Source organism: Numida meleagris, chromosome Z (genome assembly GCF_002078875.1).
Source record: "Numida meleagris isolate 19003 breed g44 Domestic line chromosome Z, NumMel1.0, whole genome shotgun sequence".
Taxonomy (NCBI): domain Eukaryota; kingdom Metazoa; phylum Chordata; class Aves; order Galliformes; family Numididae; genus Numida; species Numida meleagris.
The window spans coordinates 27,390,109-27,409,965 of record NC_034438.1 but is presented as its reverse complement, the minus strand read 5'-3'; the positions used below and the strand labels follow the sequence as shown (position 1 = coordinate 27,409,965).

Here is a 19,857-nt window from a genome sequence, read left to right as displayed (position 1 = left end):
ATTGAGGAGCCCGAAACTGAACACAGGGCTCCAGCTGTGGCCTCACCACGGCAGAGTAGAGAGGGAGGATCATCTCCCTTGACCTGCTGGCCATGCCTTTTCTAAGGCATCCCAGGACACCTTTGGCCTTCTTGGATGCAAGGGCACAATGCTGGCTCATGGCCAACCCGTTGTCCATCAGGTAAACCTGGTCCTTCTCCACAGAACTCTTCTCCAGCAGGTCATCTACTAACCTGTACTGATGCATGCAGTTATTCCTCCCCAGGTGTAGGACTCTACTGTTGCCCTCATCAGATTCCTCTCCACCCAACTCTCCAGCTGTCCAAGTCTTGCTGAATGGCAGCACAGCCTTTTGGTGTGTCAGCCACTCCTCCCAGCTCTGTACGATCAGCAAACTTGCTAGGGTGCATTCTCTCACTTCCTCCAGGTCATTGATCAAGATGTTGATCAAGAATGGTCCCAGCACCGACCCCTGGGGAACACCACTAGTTACAGACCTTCAACTAGACTATGCGCTACTGATCACAACCTTCTGAGTTCTGCCTGTCAGCCAGTTCTCAATCCACCTCAGTAATCTCCATGCACAATAATACTCAGTCCCTACTCTTAAAATATTTTGTTGAATTAAAGCTTGATTATTCTGTGCAGCTAATTTGCACTTTGTGACTTTCCTCTAAAATGCTAGCCACCAGTGAACACTGTACATAACTTAAAGCAGTCCGAGTGGATCATAAGCTTGATCTGGAAGAAGTATATGCTTCTAAATTGCTATTTAAAAATAACCTTCAGGCTTTAAAACTAAATATATAATTCCCTTTCAAATACTGAAGCTCATGCCCCAAATGAAGGAAGGGACCCTCTGCTGACTTCATGTATATCATATCATGAACATTTGAGACCGTCTAATGCCTTCTTAAAGTCATTCTCTTCAAATAACTGCATTTTCAAACAGACAAGACAGTTTTAAAAAATGACAAAAAGGTTGCTTTGATTTCTTGCAGCTGTTTGGCAAGAGCAAGATCAGTTTGAGAACATCTATCTTATCATCTGAACAGCGCAAATTCTATTATTTTAGTTACAATTTTTGTTTTATCTGTAATTATACCAGTGAACAACAGTTGTCATGTATAATAGTTCTTTAAACCAGCATATAGTTCCAAAAAAAGATTTAAAAGATTGTTTCAATTGAATTAAATGAAATGGTAATAGATAAGGATACAACTGTTCAGCTGCATCTTTGTGGAAAAAAAAAAAAAGAAAAGATAATTTGAGCAGTGCAGATAAACAAGATCAGCTGAAGTGAGTGTAAAACCTGTCTGGGCTTCTCAGTCTGGACCTTGAACTGAAGGCAGTTTGTACCAAATGCTGTCACCTTTCAGCTGATCAATCTTAGAGTGTTTGGCAGTTTTAACAGCGCCCATACTGTGTTTGTGTGCTTAAATTAGTTACAGATCAGATAACGTTACACAAACTATGAGATAGTGAAAGCTTAACCTGCATCATCTTACCTCATTCCAGTGGGTCTTGTGGAAAGAATGCATGGATTAAGCTGACCAGATAGCTTAATACTTCAGCAAATCTCTAGTATGATAAGTTATACTCCTAGGTCTCTGCTGAGTTTTTCAGTACTGTACAGAGGAGCTGTGCAGCTAAAGCATGCAATGTCAGTCATAACTACACAGATTTTCTCCTTAATTATTTATTTGTTTTTCTCACAGTCTTGGTCTAACACAGCAATTCCTCTTGTATATATTCTCCTGACTTCTTCCAGTATAGAATTTTGCCAGAAAGCAAATAGCACAAAGGTATAACTTTGGGAAATACAGACCAAAGGACCTTTGTGAAAGTTGTCTGCCCTCAGTGGAGACATTTTATGCATTGTGCTGGATGTGGTATAGCTACCACATCACTAAGGAATAAAGAGGACTCAGGAGACAGAGATCTACACAGTGCAGACTTGCACTTCAGGCTTGGTTCATTTCTAACAAATTATATTTCTTTTCTTGTACAAATTGGTCAATTGTGTAATGCTAGCTTGTTTTGGTGAGCTGTCACAACATTCTCCCAAAAAAGAAGGCTTTCTACAAGATTTTCTCCTGTGACATCTGATTGAAAGAAAATCTTTTCAGGTGTTATTACCCTGCAGAAGGGAACAGGCAATCAGGATTTCTCTAGTCCTGCTGCTTTTCATGCATGATTTCTTGCATTCTTCATTTGTTACTCTTTGAAAAACAGATCAGCTAGCAATGGCTGGAAAAGTTCAGACTTCTTTTCCTAATTACAATAAAGAAAAAAGATTATACACTGTACTGCTTGGATGAAGAGGCAGACTATTACACCTCAGCTGTATCCGCTCCAGCTTTGGTCCATGTTAGAGGCTAGCGGAGTAGAGCAATCTACACTACTTGTGAAACATACTGGAAGTAAGGAAATAAGTGGCTGGACCATCTGGACAAAGCAGTTGCCAGAATTGCCTTGCAGAGTGGTCTGACTAGTGCTGCAATCCAAAATGGGGATGCTTTACAGAGGTGACCTTGCACAGCTTGAAATGATCCTGCAGATGTTGCTCTTCTGCCACTGTTCAAGACCCATATTTACAAAAGGGAATATGAAATCTAGAGGGACGTAGACAGGCTTGAGCAGTGGGCCCAGGTGAACCGCATGAGATTGCACCATATGGTCATATAGTATAGTTAGCAAATACATCAGTCTCCCAGCAAAATAGTGCAGAGTTCTTGATTATTACAGCTCTGCATACTTCATGATTGTTCATTGTTTGCATTGTTTTAGAGTAGAAGCCATCTTTTTTTATTGTGAGTATGTGTTGAATTTACAGCACTTTACTACACTTCATTGAAGCTACCAGTTTAAGTTCTTGGAATAAACATTTTATGACAGAATTTAAATTTAATGGTAAACACAAATAGAAAACAAAACCAATGTTTTGTAGTTCTCTTTTGCTAATATTTTTATTTCATTTTGCAACACATTTCCTTTCATTCAATTTCCTTTCATTTCTCAGTATTTGAACTTGTTTTCTTTTCTAAACCAAGAAAGACAATGCTTAATGTAAGTCTTACAGGAAATAAAATCTTTTTTTTTTCCTCTTTCTAAATAATTGATGAGGAAAGGAGAGTTAGAACATTACATCTTTCAGCAGGCTGTTAGAACACTAAGGTAGTTACTCGCAACATTATTCATTCTGTGACTATATTAATCTGGAGAAACTGCTCTGTCTATGAACACCTGCCTTCTGCAGAGCTAAAAGCTTCTCTCCAGGTCCTATAATATGAGTCCAGTAAGCTTCTGTGTCTTTCAGATTTCAATTGCCCTTTTTCAATCTGTAAGTTCAAGTTTCACTGCTAAAAGTGTATAAGGGAGAGAATGGAGAGAAGGAGAAGTAAATCTATTTTTTTTTGCTTTTAGAGCAGTTAAACATAAGTATATTTTCCCTTATTTGTTCTCCATGAAGGCAGTTTAGAAGATGTCATTAATTCAAAAAGAAGTGCTTTCGGGGGCTAAGGTTCAGTGAGCAGTGCCTGTGGCAACTAAGAAACTATTCTGCAGAAAAAAAATGCAGTAAATAGTAAATGTTTTAATCCTCAACTTTAATCCCTTTACTTCCTGTTTTCAAAATGAAATATAAATCAGGCACCATGGAGAGCAGCAGTTTCTCCTGAAAGGGATGCTGGCAAAAAAGGGATTAGGAATGAGCAGTGGTGTTTAAGAAATTTATCCACACAATTTATTGGAAAACTTTGGAGACTGCAAGTGACAAATTCTTTTGAGTGTGGTCACTGTGAAACACAGACCTTGAAGGCAGTAGAGAACTTACTGTGGCTGCGGCTGTTTCCCCTGATGCTGCAGTTGGAAAAGCAAGTCATACCTTGCAAGGACATTCTGTCCTGTGGATATGCTTTGGCAATGATCTCTGGAGAGCTCTACTCTCTTAGGAACAGGAAACGCTGACAATACCCAGTGTTCTTCATGGTGCTCTTGTGACTATGATAGTTGTTACAGAATCACAGAATGGTTAAGATTGGAAGGAACCTCTGTAGGTCATCTGGTCCAACCCCTCTGCTGAAGGAGGGACATATAGAGTAGGGTGCCCCTGACCATGTTCCTTCAGATTTTGAAGATCCCCAAGGAGACTCCACAACCTTTCTGAGCAACCTGTGCCAATGGTCCATCTCTTGTGCCATAAAGTATTACTTTCTGATGTTCAGATGGAACATACTGTGTTCTAGTTTGTGCCTATTCAGATATTTACACACACTCATAAGGTCCTAGCTCCTTTTCTGCAGAGCTGCTTTCCAGCTGGGTCACCCCTGGCATGTCCTTGTACCTGTAGTTGGTGCCTGGTTCCTTCACAAGTATAGAACTTTGCACTTTTCCTTGTTGAACATCATGAAATTTTTGTCCCATCTCTCTAGCCTGTCAGAGGTCCCTATGAATAACAGCACAGCTCACTGGTGAGTCAGCTGCTCCCCCCAGTTTTGAGTCCTTTGCAGACCTATTGATGGTGCACTCTAACTTGTCATCCAAATCATTAATGATGAAGTTAGACAGCTTTGGACTCAGTAATGACCTTGAGGGTACTCTACTCATTATTGGCCTCCAAATGTACATTGCACCACTATTACCTTCCGGGTCCAGCCATTCATCCAGTTTTTTATCCACCTCACTATTTTCTCATCAGGAGATTCTCTATGAGGGTCTTAGAAGGGACAAAGGGTCAAAGGTCTTGCTGAAGTCCAGGAAGACAATATCCTCTGCTGCCTGTTGACTGATTATTTCATTGCAGAAGCTTATCAGGTTGCTCAGTCATCCTGATGACTTTCTTCTCTTTCACATGCCTGGAAATGGTTTCCAGGATTAGCTATTCCATCACATTTCAGGGACTGATGTGAGGCCTACTTGCCTGTAGTTCCCTTGGTCCTCCTTGTACTTCTTGATGATTGGAGTGACATTTGCTTTCCTCCCATCCTCAAGTACTTCTCCCAGTTGCCACAATCAAGTAAAGATTATAGAGAGTGGCCTGGAAATCACATCTGTCAGCTCTCCCAGAACCTTTGGGTGCATCCTATCAGGACCTGTCAACTTGCGTATGTCAAGGCTGTTGGTTCAGCCTGATGTTAACATATGTTATCTAACATCATGTTGCTTCCCTGCAACTGGTTTCTGCCCCAAATCTGTAGTCCTGTGAATTCTGGCAGTGTGTGTTGGAAGCTGCTCCAGAAGGAAGAAGTACTGTCACTCTCAATAAATTTATAGACATACCAAAACACACAATGGCTATCAGTGTATACCAGCAGCATTTGTTGTTCTTCAGATTATAGTTATTTGCTCTAGCAGCAACCCAAATATCCATCAAGTCTTTAAGAGCATCCTCATTGACTGTCTTTCTCCCAGGCTGAATGTCTGTTCTTGAAATACAAATTTTACACCAATGGCGGTGGGTCCTGAATGCTGGCTTGCATTAGGATCCATTCTGAGATCCATACTACTACTCCTGAACAAATAGATGGGTTATATACTAGCTTCATTGGCAATCCCGATGTGAGGAGAGCCTACATCTGCCCGTTTCCTTATGCTTCAGAGCTCTGCCCTGTCTGCTGACAGTTATTTGTAAGGCTGCACAGTAACCTGAATTAGGGCTTTAACAACAACAACACAAAACCACCACCCAAAACAAACAGACAAATGAAAAACACAGCAGTCCCCCACATTAAGTGGGAGGCTATAAAAATTCTGAAATTTGGCATTGTCAATCCGACCAGTGCTCTACATTATCATCTAGCAAGGAAACACATTAAATGGACATCTCAAAAACTCATTGGCAGTGGATGGAACTGTACAGAGAAGTTCATAAGGATTCTTTTTAAGAGTGAAAATCATACACCTGAAGGTATAAAAAATTGGATGGTTACTAATATTTTTTCTGTTTTAGTCTTGTGGTGTGATCAAGGTATTATTTCTTACTAATATTTTTTCTGTTTTAGTCTTGTGGTGTGATCAAGGTATTATTTCATACAGATGAGTGTTTCCTTGTAGCAACTGGTACATGTGTTAAGTTTTAGAGGAGAAATCAACAAAATCTAATGTTTAAAACAAAAGCTAGTGTTACAATAAGGGCTACTGCAGTGTTTGAAAAGGAACATGAAATATGAAAATCATTGTTTGCATATATTAATAATTTCTGGTGTGCTGTTTACAGATTTTCTTGGCAATTTTTTGGTAAACTGTGGCAGGTTTTGTTATAGAAAGAAAAGCAGCAATATCTGTGTAAATGTGGGCTTCTCCAAGACAGTGTATGCCACAACAAAAAGTGTACTTAGCAGCCTTCTGTGTGAAAAGTCAGTACGTGAAAATATGTAGGGCAAAAGAATAACCAGTTTTCAGCAGAGCTCTGACCAACCCTGCTTTTTTGCTTATCTCAGAAAATCACCACTTACAATACAACTCACTCAAACTGCACTTTGCTTGCTTCAAGTAAGGTTGCTAGGTTTTTTTTTTAATTTGAAGTTTCCTTTATAATCTATTCCAGCTGCAGTTTTTTCCCTTAGGATGGTGTTTTTTGTGTTCCATATCATTTTATTGAGGATATAACTCAAACTATTTCACAGATTAGAATTATACCAGTCCAAAAAAAGCTTACTGTTTTAAGTCTAGCAAAGGTAGAATTCATTTCATTGTCACCCATCTTAACATAAGAGTATTCTCCTCCTGTAATACTGTTTCAAAATCTGAATTTCTTATTAACTTAAAATTTCCCAAAGTTGACTGTGTTTTTGATTTTCAATGTGAGAGACTGAAAAAAATGTTTGTGGTGTGTTTTCTCAAATTAAGGTAGATTACAAAGATGGAAGCTATAGTTGTATTCGAACTCAGTGTTTGTAGTAGAACTTCTAGGGGAGTAAAAGTAATTATTTCCCGTATAGGACTTAACATCTGCACTATCTACATAGGGTAGTTTAATTTCAGTTTCATTCTGTTTTCCTGGCCTAACATTTAATTGAAACAGAATGCAGGAGCAGATAAGAATATTGTGCATACATATCTGAGAGCTGTGGTAGAAAATTAGAGTAGTGCTATAACTCTCTAGAAATCCTACCAACCTGGTTCACTGTAAACACAGGTTACTGAGGAATCCTATCTTTCTACAGTGCCTCTTTGCTCTAAGATGTCTGTAGCCTCCAGATGCAAGAACCATGACACTTAGCAAGTGTGAGCTTGTGTTGTCTTTTGTCAACAAAGATTAGTTCTGTGCAGGAAAGTACAGGACCTTGATGCTGATCTTCATGAGTAAACAGATGATTTAGCAAGGAAATCTCTAATATGTGTACACACTCTCATGTAGCATAGCTTCATCTTGAACTTATATTTTTTCAGTGGTCATGTCTGTATGCTGTAAATGTCACCATGCTAAAAAGACTAATTTGACTCTGCGCAAGAAAATGTAATCTTCTGTCTACTCTTTTAAAAACATTGATAAAATGGGTCTCTCAGTGTTGACAGCTCATGCTCCTCCTTCCCACTGCCAACTCAACTTATTGAAAAGAAAACTGTATGTAAAAGGCTACTTGCTTATTCTGTTTGACAGATTGTGCTTAGTAAACTTAGCAGAGACAGTTAATAACTAAGATTCCTCTTTAGCTGTATAATGAAAGCAAAACCACATTTGTAAAGCTTTGAAGCTTAATGTAAAGCAATTCCTCTAAATTACAGATAGCAGTATTCAGGGGTTGGGGTTTTTTTGGCTTTTGTTTTGTTTTGTTTTGTTTTGAACAAAGCAGACACAGATCTAACCTGCATTGAATGAATATCTTGTAACCAATGTCTCCCTTACGTGTGGAAGTACTGTACTTTGTACACAGAATTCTTAGAGTTTATTAAGCCTACTTTCCCCAAAATTAGATTTAAAACACCATGATTTGATGACATAACTGGCATATTTGAGTGACTGGAGGAGCCTAGTCTTTAGTGAAGAATTTCTGCAGTTAATGTGAGTACCAAGACAGGCTTTGATATCACTGAGGTCCTCTCTCATGTGGTTGAAATAAATAAATCATGTTTGAAAAATCCAAAACTACCTCTCTTCTAACCAAGTGTGTTCATGAACATGTTCTCCTTGATGGCATTAGATTCCTGCTGAACAGGAATAAAGCTGAAGAAATGAATCACGTTATACAAAAACATGCAGATCTCAGATAAAACACAAATTGTTTAGAGAAATATAAAAGAAATGATGCTTTCTTTTAAGAAGTCATTTTCTTTAGAAGTATATCATGCATCAAACCGACATCTTGTCTCTGATCTTGGACTCAAATATTACATTGAACAGTGAAGAACATAGAATCTTACTCTCTTCTGATTGCTTCTGCTTGTGTCACTTAATATTGGGTAATTATTTAGTCATAGCTAAAATGCTAGTACAAAGTAGAATATCAATCCAGTGTTCTGAAAGGTGATAAACATCAGTTGATTATCACAGGAATAAAAAAATTGTAAATTTTGACTGATAGTGATTTATGTATTAGAAAAAAAATTGTCACTTTTTATATTAGTAAGTCAACCATTCCCATATAATAATTGGAGTGGCTCAGATTTCTAAAAATCCATGCAACTGAGCTATTAAAGATGAAAATTAATTGTTCAGAACAAGTATTTCATGCAGGAAAGTTAGTGGTGAGATGAATTGTTGGTTCTTAACTTGCGCCTTGGCCAGGCATAAATTTGGTCTACGTTGCAGTCCGCTGAAAATCTCTGTGCTCAGCATGGCAAAATTTTCAGTTACTAGTTTAATCATTCATCAAGATAATTTTTTAATGGTATAGTTTTCACAAATAGATTGGCAAAGTTTTAGTCACAGCATGATTGTACTGGTGCTCATTTGAGTGATCAAAAGGGAAGTGTGGTATTACTGCCAGGATTTTTGTGTTGGGATATGATTTGTGTAGGAGTCAGGGAGAGTGTCAACTGTCTTTTACAGCTGTTTGATAACTGGAGTCCATGGTGCAAACAAAGATATTGTATTCGGATCAGGGAAGGAAACAGACTGCACCAGTTAGATTTCATCAATTGTTATCTCACCTTTATATATGTTTTTTTTCAAATTGAAGACAATATTTTATGGATGCAGTGTATGGCTGGTTGATTTCCTTATTTTTGAGCTGATATGTCTTTTCTTTGTTCTGTGTTTCTTCACACAAGAAATAAGAATCAAAGCTCAGATTTCCCTGCCGCTAACAAAATGTGAAGCATTCATTTCAGTTAAAACTTTTTGTTAAAGTTTTTACTAAAATATGAAAAGATCTTCCACTAAGGTAGATTTTTTTCTACCCTGTATGTGTTTATAGAGAAAAAAAAAGAGATCACCTTCATCAACCATAGTTGAATTAGAGTTTGTTGTTTATAGTTTATGTTGCTCCAAAAAGACCATCGATTCTGCCAGCCCTGTTAACGTTACAGTCTGATTCCCACAAAAGAAGTATCTCCAAAAACATTGGAGAGGCCAAGCTTTAGATGGCAGAAGAAACAAGACTGCAATCACAGCATGATTACTGTCTCTCTCAAGAGAATATAGTAATAGTGTGGAATGGAGTTTTCCAGAAGTTGTGTGTAGTTTGGAAGCAGCTGTGATTTACTACCTTCTTACCCATGGCAGCACTTATCCGTGTCTGATACCAGACTGCTAAGCAGGAGAGTAGAGAGCATTGCTGATGGTCTACAGTTTCTGATGGTGCAACAGTAGTTACTCCTAAATGGCAACTCACTTACATGCTGAGCAGTGAAAGAGAGTGAAGTTATTCCCAGCAACTATTATTATCCAGCGTGGGTTTATAGCATACTTGGTAGTACATTCAGTGTCAGTTTGTATGCCTTTGTGCAAGTGAGAGTAACACCCATCTCTTGTTCAGGATATTTCATTAGTTACATGTTAAGTACATATATTTTCCTTCTAAAAATGTTTATTGTAATATGCAATACATGCATGTGTGTATGTGTTTGTACATGTAAGTTTATAAAATCTGTATTTCCACCTCTTGCGTTGTAAATATGAATCAATAATAATGACTGATTTTTAGGTATTTAGAAGTATCTTCAGAAGTCAGATCACAGCTGACTCCCAGTGGTTGTTTCACTGTTTTTGTTTCCTTTTGTTGATGACTCTTTTTCTTTTGTTGACAACCCTTTTTCTTTTGTTGACTTATATAAGCATTAGTACTGGCTATTGAGCAAGCCAGAAAATTTATGTCTGCATAGCCTGTCATGATAGATTTTTAATAGAAGTTAGATTTTTTCATATTTATTTTTATCATAGATTCCATATAAATTTAAATATAGTACAAAAAATATAATTGATAAGAATTTGATTCTGGATATACTTGCAGTTAATTTCATATGCACCTCATTTCATGAAAAAAACACATTACTCATATTAGCAGTAAAAAAAAAATAAACAGAACAGTGAATGTTGTACAACAATTCATGCTACTCTGCAAGAATCATTTGGACCTATAGCAGCTTGTAAGTATGGATAATAAATGAAAAGCATTTGTCAGAGTCTTTCTCCCTTCCTCTTCTTCTCTATTTCTTTCTTTTCTACAATTTAGATATGTTCTAGAATAATATATCTCAAAAAGTTCATTTACATTCAGCTTTAACAATGAACCACTGGATTTTGAAGAGAAGAAATAAGCTTCAGCATACACAGTCTGCATGTACGTGTGTAACCTCTCTATTACAGTCACCAGACCTGTGGTGCTTAGAATGTGTAACAACAACTCTCTGCTCTCTTGAAACAGTTTCATACAAGATCATGTCATCAGGAATCATTTGAATGAGTGTCAACGCCTTGTGGCACAGTAATGGGTCTTTTGCAGTTGCATTTAGAATCTTTCCTTTTTACTCTTGTTTCTTCACTTCTAAATATAGGATGGACAGAAATTCCTGTCATTTCTCATCTGCCCCTTAGTTGTTTGCTAGAGGTGCTGGGTTATATTCTAGACCTGCTCACCTTTCGTGGTGAACACATCCATCCTCACAATTGTGAGTGATATAGCACCTGTCTGTTCACTCCCAGCCTTTGTTTCCTCTGCCACTGACATAGATGCTTCTCTGGCTGTACAGTGAGCTGGTACATGATGCCAAACAATCAGGAAAATGTCATTATTTTTATAGTATCATTCTGCTGATAAAAGTTATCACAGACATTTGATAAGTCTCCGTTATCCATGAATTGGGACACTCTTCTGTCTTTCACAGTGTACTGCAAAATAGTACACGTAAGTTAAACTGTCCGAAGTCCAATCTGTACAAGTTGCCCTTGTGCTAAGAACAGTCTTGTTAAGCATGAGGAAGAGTTTCCTTCCTCACATTTGAGAAATACGTGCTGTAATGGAAGGATATTTATCAGAATTTAAAAGAATTCACCTTGTGCTTAATTCCTTTATCTACCCTCTCAACATTTTATCTACCCTCTCAACATTTCCTCATTCCTCATTACTATTTATCTGTGTTATATTAGTTTCTCATTTCTTATCTCTTGTGTTGCAGTTGCGATCGAGCTCAGAGCTTGGACAGGACATCCTGAATGACTGCCTCACAATCCAGCCCCTTCAAACAGCATCATCACCACACAATGCTATGGATGATGCATTGGGACACTCCCCAGGGCCTGCTTGTGACATTTACTCAGGTATAGAAAAGACAAGAAAAAACCTATTTTACTGCTTGCTTGGGATTAGGGATTATTTAACAGAGTACTCTAAAATTCATCTCTATCTGATGAGAAGAACAGAATCTGCAAAGTAATATGAAACCATGTAAAACAGATTTTTATATCTTTATATCTGTATTTTAGATGGGAAGGGGAAAAATTCTAATTTTGTCTATTGAAAGACCTACCACAATATTTTTCCTCTATAGGCATTCTGCTAGCAATTGACCTCATCATAGAATCATAGAATGGCTTGGGTTGGAAGGGGTCTTAAAGGTGACCTACTTCCAGCCACTTTACTGTGGGTAGAGTTTCCACCCACTAGATCAGGTTGCCAGCTTCTACAAATGTCTGCTTGTAGATAGCTCGAATTGTTGAATTCATCTGGATTTAAGGAAGGTAATTTTTGTATCCATTATTCATGGATCACACATCAGTTTCCAATTGATCTACATCAGTGAACTTAAATGCCGCTTTATGAGCTCTAGTATTACGTAAGTACAACAGTAAGCATATTTGTGCTATAAATGTGATAGTGCTATTTTTATTGTGTGGATTAAATATTTGAGATTTTCATACTAATACATCAAACTTGGCTATATTTGAAACATTTGAGAAGTTAGGGGGAATTTATATCTCAAACCTCAAGAAAACAGTTACATTTTAATTCAGTATTCTAGTTGTGAAGACATCTGGTTTTAACTTTAAGACAGAATGCATTACATCTTCTAGCAGTCCAACTACTAATTGAGAACCAAATGTAGGAAGTGAAAGAATTGGCTTAATGATGTATGAAGTGCTGAAGATGACATTAAATGTAGTGGTTACCTCAGTAAGTGGGTTGTTTTACTTATAGCCTTGGAAACACAACAGTTGATCATACATTTCTGTCAAGGTTGCCATAAATTACATACTAGTTAGTGTTTATGACAAAAATCAGGAAATTTAAAGCTGTGATTTAAAGCTGTGAAATCCTAATTTATAAAGTAGTTGATATTACTTGCAGTCTGTTAACCTTCAAGTGCCTTCATCTGATTATAGGCTGTGTGGCACCTGTTGCCTCAGTGCTTAAGGAAACTTCAGGTTTTAAAGACCTATTGGGGGCCAGGGATCCTCTAGTGACATGGTATTAGTTACATCTGCTTTCTCTATATTGTACTTTGAGAGGGAGTTGGATGATGAGGAAAATTTGAATTTATAAAAATGATTTACTGGCATTACCCAGTGCACTGCAAAACTTGTATTTAGAGAAGAAAAAAAGTCAACTTTTCCTTTTCCTTTCAAGTGCCTAAATAATGTGGAAGTTAGATGGGGACAATATGTCATATGAATTCAGTACCTACAGCTGAGACCAGGTTTTCAGAAATTCAAGACATTCTCACAGATTTCCATTGTATTCTGTGTGGCACTTAGCTCTTCCACAAGCCTGGCTTCCGCAGTGTGATTCAGAGTTAAAATTCAGGTTTCTGGGTGAATCTGGACTGACTGTGACTTGAACAAATTGCTGCCCATGACTTGTCAGGTTTCTAAGCCAAGTGAAGCAAGCATCTCCATGCAGCCCTTAGCTGGCAGTTGTCTGTGATCATCATATCCCATAGACAACTTCCAAGGCTGTGGCATACTTTCCGTGATGTTGTTCATGTCTTGTTTGTCAATAGTTAGAGTTTACAGCACTACTGATTTTTGAGACTCTCTGACGTAATCATTTGGGGTTTTTTTCTTACTTGGCATTGTTTCTATTGTGCAGCAATTTTTATACTCTTAATCAACTTTTTTTTTTTTTTTTTTTTGCATTAACTCAGAATCATAGAATCGTTTGAGTTGGAAAGGACCCTTAAAGGTGGTCTGAACTCTTTTGCAGGGCCTGTGGTGGTAGGACAAGGAGAAATGGTTTCAAACTTAAAGAAGGGTAGATTTAGTTTGGATATAAAGAAGAAGTCTTCTACAGTAAGGGTAGCGAGGCACTGAAACAGGTTGCCCAGAGCAGTGGTAGATGATGTTTAAAGGTCCCTTCTAACTCTAAGGATTCTATGATTCTATGGTTCTTTGATTCTGTGATTCTAGTCCAACTCCCCTGCAATGAACAGGGGCTCCGACAGCTAGATCAGATTGATCAGAGCCCTGGCAACCTAACTTTGAGTGTCTCCAGGCATGGGGCATCCACCACCTCTCTGGGTCTTCTCTATAAGTAGTAAACTGATTTCCCTTACACATTCTCAGCTATCTGTAACTTGGCAAATGTCCTGTAGTTTTATATTCTTACTACAGAGGCAATACTAGTGTTGTTTCACATAAACTGGCTTAGGGCATTGTGTCAGATATAAAATAATCCATGTCACTTTGTTGTGACAACAGCGTGATCTAGTTGAAATTAATTGATTCACCAGGTACTCAATAGAGTTGCTATATAATAATATGCTATATAGCAAAGTCAGATAACCCCAGAAGGAAGGGACTAGGGGATAGTGAAGGAATGGCAACATTATTAATGCCCCAAACATGAAATGCAAAGCATCTGAAAACTTAAGTGTACTTGCACAGAGAAGTTACTCTTTCAAATTCTCTGAAAATAACAGTGTATTTTATAAGCATAAAGAAAAACATTGAGACTTTTCTGAAAAATAAAGCATGTGATTTTTACAAGGAACTGATAGAGTGCCTATTAGCTGAAATGTGTTTGTGCCACTTTCCAAGTAGAAACAAAATAAATTTCCATTCTTCCAATGCCTTCAAACTTCTCTCACTTGAAGGCTGCTTTTCTCATACTTTGTGCACATTTAAAGCAAATGAAGGCTTTCTCCTTTCCTAAGAGATTTACACAATAGATATTTGGAAGCAAACTATTAGAAATATGTGATGACAAAAACAAACATTTAGATAACAGTCCATTTCCACTTCCTGAAGTGCAACAATGCCTAGAATGATCCATTTCTCTGTGCAGATACAGAATCTGAAGACACAGATATATTTAGATGAAAATACAAAATAATCTTATTGCTTTCATATGTGTTACTTAAACTTTAGGTTGCAAAAATGCTTGTCTGATCTTGTGGCCTTTGTGGCTTCATTAAAGAAATCTAAATTGAGTATACTCCTGTTAATACACTGAGGTAACGAGAGAACGTTTGCTTACAACAAATACAAAGTAACTGAAAGTATGGCCAACAGTAAATCAGATTGTCTTTATAGAGTGCTATATAGAAATGTTCTCTAAATTCATGGTAGCAGTGGTAAGAGGATAGGTATTTAGGGGGTAGAAGTAAACCAAGTGCTGATTTTGCAGTAAGAAATCCAACATAATAAATTATACTGTTCTTTTTGATCATTTGCAAAGGGGAAGGGTGAGTATTGTTCTTTTTAAAAATGTTGCCTGACATTATAGTTTTCTGGCTTCATTTCAAAAAAAAAAAAAACAAAAAAAAACAAAAAAAAAACCTTTGGGTTCTGTAACTTTTTAAATGCTGTGCTTCTGTCATTTTTTAAAGGAATCTTATTCAGAATTAGCTTTTTCTCTCCTATCCCTCAATTTGTTCCTATGCACAAATGCACATGAACTTAGCTTCTCATAGAAATAACGTCTCTGCAGAGATATCCTCTTTGAAAATTCTTGCATTTTAAAAAACTTGTTTGTGTTGAGAACTCAACTTTCTTTTTTTTCTTTTTTTTTTAATCTGAATCTTTTTGGAATTACTCTTTCTGGATTATTTTACCTTGTATTGCTCAGGAAAAAAAACATTTTTGTTAAGTAATGCACTTGATTTTACATCTTTCTGTGTGGATCTAGCTAGTGGTATATTGGAGTCAGTGAGAATGGTGGTGGCCAGGAACATTTCTTCAGTTTCATACCATTCAAATCAGATGTTTAATGGTATTAGGCACAGAAAAGGCATTCCTTTATGTATATATTTTCTGTCAACACTTCACACAAGCAACACACATTTAATAGCTGAAGCACTAGAAAAGCGTGCCATGCACACAGCTCCAAACAAAAGGTTACCAAATTATATAGCAGTTTCTTAAATAGTATCCAGAGTTTTCTGTCAGTGTCTTAAGACCTGCTCTACTGGGAAAATGACGTGTCACTGACAGTAGTTGTTGACTGCCATTAGTCTGTGGACTGCCAGCGGCTGACAGTGTTTCCCTTCAGATGGTGTTTACCACATTTAAAGTCTAATGGTAGCATTTCCACTGGGAAGCAGCTGGCAGCATTGCAATTTCATTTCACTGCATGCCCACAGAGAGTTGTTAGTGGTACAGTACCTGCCAGAATCTGTGAGCATTGTGTAGTCTTCCACAACATTCATGCTCTTAGGGGCTTCATTACAAGGCGCTGTGGGAGCTCAGGAATACTGCTCTGTCATGCTGTGATCATTTAACATAGGCTGTACACAAGTATGTTTTTGCAGATGATACCTATGCTTTTTCTTCCATAAACATCCTTCCTACTCCTCTGGCCCCTGCTGTAGTTAGCTCTTATTTTATGCCATTAACTGTCCATTCATCAGAAACAGAAACAACTACAGAGAAGATGCTGGGAAATAACAGCAGAAAGGTACTATTGATTCTGTGGTGAATACTGCATTGGGCTTTAGTTTGCTCAAGTTCAGAGAAAGCAGCTTTTACAGATGGTTGCCCATGCCTGGCTGCAGGGAGATATTTTAACCAGGTTTCCTGTACAGCTGTAGGAACCTGTGTTACCACTGCAGCCAAGCCTGGCTGGAAACATGCAAGCACCCCTTGGGAAATATCTACCTGAAATCCTCGCCTTTGGTTAAGGCAGGGAAGAACATTCACAGTCCAGACTTTTTTTGTCTATTACAGCCTTGAAATAATTTGTTGTTAAGAAAAAGATCACAGCACTGGAAAACCAAGCTGTTGTATTTTCTTACACATGTCAATGATTTTCTCATTAAAAAAAATGCAAGATGTTCTGTATTTCCAAGGAGCAATTTAAATTATCTATGCTTTTCTTTAGAACAGAGATTCTAGGTTCTTACTTATTTTGCAATTTACTGATTTACATTAAATATTCTCTCTACTTGTTCAGTCAGAATGCTTGCTTGCTTTTCAGTATTTTTTCCTGTGTTGCATGTAAGCAAAAAATGTAAAGGATATTCCTTTTTTCCCCTCTGCATTCCTGTTGATGCTAATCTGAGAGGATTGAACAGAATGATTTTGGGGGGTACATGAGGAAAGTGAAAGCACAACTATAGCTACATTGCTCTTATCTTAGAAGGGTCCCTTTCTTACTGAGTTCCTCATTGGTTTAAATGATCCCTCACTTCACCATGTGATCTGCATCCTTTGTGTCTTTCCAAGGTTTGGGAGATGTTCAACTGTCAGATATCAGCTATGACTTGCATTGTCATTAGGAGGCCGTGATCCATGTAAGAATTAGCAAATAGTAGGGCATAGCGCAGAAGGCAGCACAGATGGTTTTGTTGGCCATCTTTGCCACACTGTAGAGTAGTCTCCATTCCTCCAGCTTTGCCCACCAATGTGACTCATGCCTACTTTCTCTAAACTTCACATTACCTCCATGGTGTCTGTGTTAGGTATTTTTATTCACAAAGTGGTTTCCTGTCTGAGCTATCATTGTCTGCCAGCTGAAACATGTCCCGGACTGCTCTTGAAGGAGGTTTCAGCATAATTACACTTCTGAACCTTTCCTTAACTCTGCTTTAGCATGGTGAGCACCTAGTGTATCACACAGGTTGGCTCACAATGAGAAATAGAGGAATTACAGAAATAAGCTGAAGACTTGGGAAAGGGGGTGGACTTCCACTCTTCTGATCTTGAGTGGTAACATTCAGAATTGTGACCTCAGAAATAATTTTTTTTGAAGATGAGATTGTGTCCTAAAAGAGTGTTTGTTCTGCTAGGACAGCAGCATCCATGGAAGTGTTTTAGCTATAGAAAGACCTTTTAGAAGCTTTTGGGGAACTGGTGTAAATTCTAGAATTTATAGAATATAGAATAAATTTGAATCATTAGCTCCAACATGCTCACTAGTGTAATGTAAGTTTTATAGTTATGATTTAATATTGTAAACTAGGCTTTTTTAGAAAAACACTGGAAGATATGGCAACCAATGACAACTCATTTTCCTCTTGTGGACAGCCTAAAAATTTTTAAAAACCTGATTCCTTCTCAGAATGTATAAAATATTTAAAAGTGTGTATTTGGCTGCTGTTCAACATCAACATAAACTTCCTGACACAAATGTCAGTAAAAATAATTGGGTAACTGGATTGTCAGAAGGATTTGGTAATCAGAGTCTTAATTCCAAATTTAAAGAACTTCTGAAAATGAGATTACAGGATTTTTGTGGTAAACTCATTAGGGAATTTGGAGGAAGTCCTGTAATACTTTTAGTTTAATCATTTAAAGCCTTTCCTTATTTAAAGTACACGCAAAAGCAACCTCATAGAAAATTATGAAACTGTTAATGTTAGTTCAGTATTTTTGCACATTGTGTTAGGCAATCTATAAACAATAACAAGAATATCTGTGTTTGGGTTGAGGTCTTCAAGAAATTTGAAATCTTTAGAGATGGAAAAGTATAGAAAGTTATTTCACTACTTACAAAACTGTGCTTTCAGTTTGCTCACTAGCTCTGAAATATATTTCTTAGTATATATTTGCCACTTCTTCTTACACTGTGAAACTACAGAAAAATTGCAGCTCATTCAGACAAAATTCCCAAGACAAGGTGCACAACTATGTTGTTCCTGGTTTCATGAGAGCATTGTTCGGTGGCAACAGAGGTTATTTAGCTATTTTTTGTGTCTCTGCCTGATGAAGGTTATTTCTCTCCTTTTGGTTTCAGTGGCCGTGTTCCCCAGCACGCAGACAAGTCGAAGTGGAACAGCGGCTGGGGCACTGTCCTTGTCCCAGCTCAGCAGCCACCCCTCCCCAGGATGTAACATACAGAGTAGTTCTCTCCATCCTCCTTCCCAGTTATCTCTTCTCTCAGTTGCAGACTCTGAGAGGTAAGACCACCTCCCACTCGTCCCACACCGTGGCTGAGTCAGGGCTGCCTTCAGAGCTGCCAGGATCAGCAGAAATTGAATTGTTGGTGTTCAGGAAGTTGCTGATGGTAGCCCCCGGGGTAACAGTTGCTCTGGGTGTAAGTTTACCCAGGGAAGGAGAGATGAAAGGGAGTTTATTATACCAGCCCAGTAGTGGCACAGAGCAGTTGCTGTCCATCTCCATTTCAGGGACTTTCTCCAAACCCCTCCTGATCTCCACCAATGTCCTAAGCAAGGAATATCTAACTGGCTGGAACACTTTAAACGTCAGAGGAGCCAAATAACATCTAACAGGTTAGGAATCCTGAGATTCATGTTTCAGTTTGCTTGCAGTAGGAGAGTCATAAATTTCTCTCTTTTCTCTCAGTATTCTCTTAATACTGCCTATTTCACCAGGAACTTACCATCTTTTCTATCTAGCAGATAATTAATAGGTTTTATTTTTAGTTCACTGATTTGAGAGCTGGATTTATAGTCAGCATTTATTTTATGCTGGCTAGGTACAAGCCCATGGCTGTTTTAATGACTTTAGATATGTCAGTGATGTGAAAATTGCTTGAAATGTTTTAGACATTTTCTAAATAATTTTCATCAGTGTCTCCAGTTATTTATGTAGCATGTGGCATTATCACTTCAGTGCAAATAGAATAATGATTTCTTATTATACATATGTGGATACTTAAAACCTTTTTTTTAATCTCACTATTTTTCAGTGCTCTCAATGATTAATTACTGTATGTTACTAATATATTTCAAATTGTTTAATTTCCTTGAGTGATAAAAATTACAGTAATTTGGAGAACACAGTTCAATTATAAACCCAAGAGCATTCATTAGATTTTGATTACTGATACTTCTTTTGAGGAAAGCAGTGGTAACTTCACTTTATATCAGGTAGGTTAAAGAGCACAGTGGTTCAAGGAATTGATAACAGGCAAGTATTTCTCATTTCCGGACAACATAAATGAATTCAGTCATTTTTGGAGCCACTGAAAGTTGTTGATGCACCAGTCAGAGACTGCCATTTCACTGTCATCTAGTGGTTCAGTCCTTCCTCCTTTCTCCTGACCACACAGTACTGACCCTTTTCCCTTGATCCAGCTT

General features: G+C 37.7%; 1 protein-coding gene across 6 annotated transcripts in view; it reads left to right on the top strand.

Annotated features, from left to right (window-relative positions):
- GLIS3 (GLIS family zinc finger 3) overlaps window positions 1–19,857 on the top strand; it is a 165,006-nt gene that overhangs the window by 122,393 nt on the left and 22,756 nt on the right. For 5 of the 6 annotated variants that reach the window (XM_021381305.1, XM_021381301.1, XM_021381304.1 and 2 more), the window contains 3 exons: window positions 11,560–11,701; window positions 18,552–18,714; window positions 18,943–19,047. In XM_021381305.1, the coding sequence (XP_021236980.1) occupies window positions 11,560–11,701; window positions 18,552–18,714; window positions 18,943–19,047 (410 nt within the window). The remainder of the gene's footprint in view (window positions 1–11,559; window positions 11,702–18,551; window positions 18,715–18,942; window positions 19,048–19,857) is intronic. The other variant, XM_021381302.1, reaches the window with a different exon arrangement.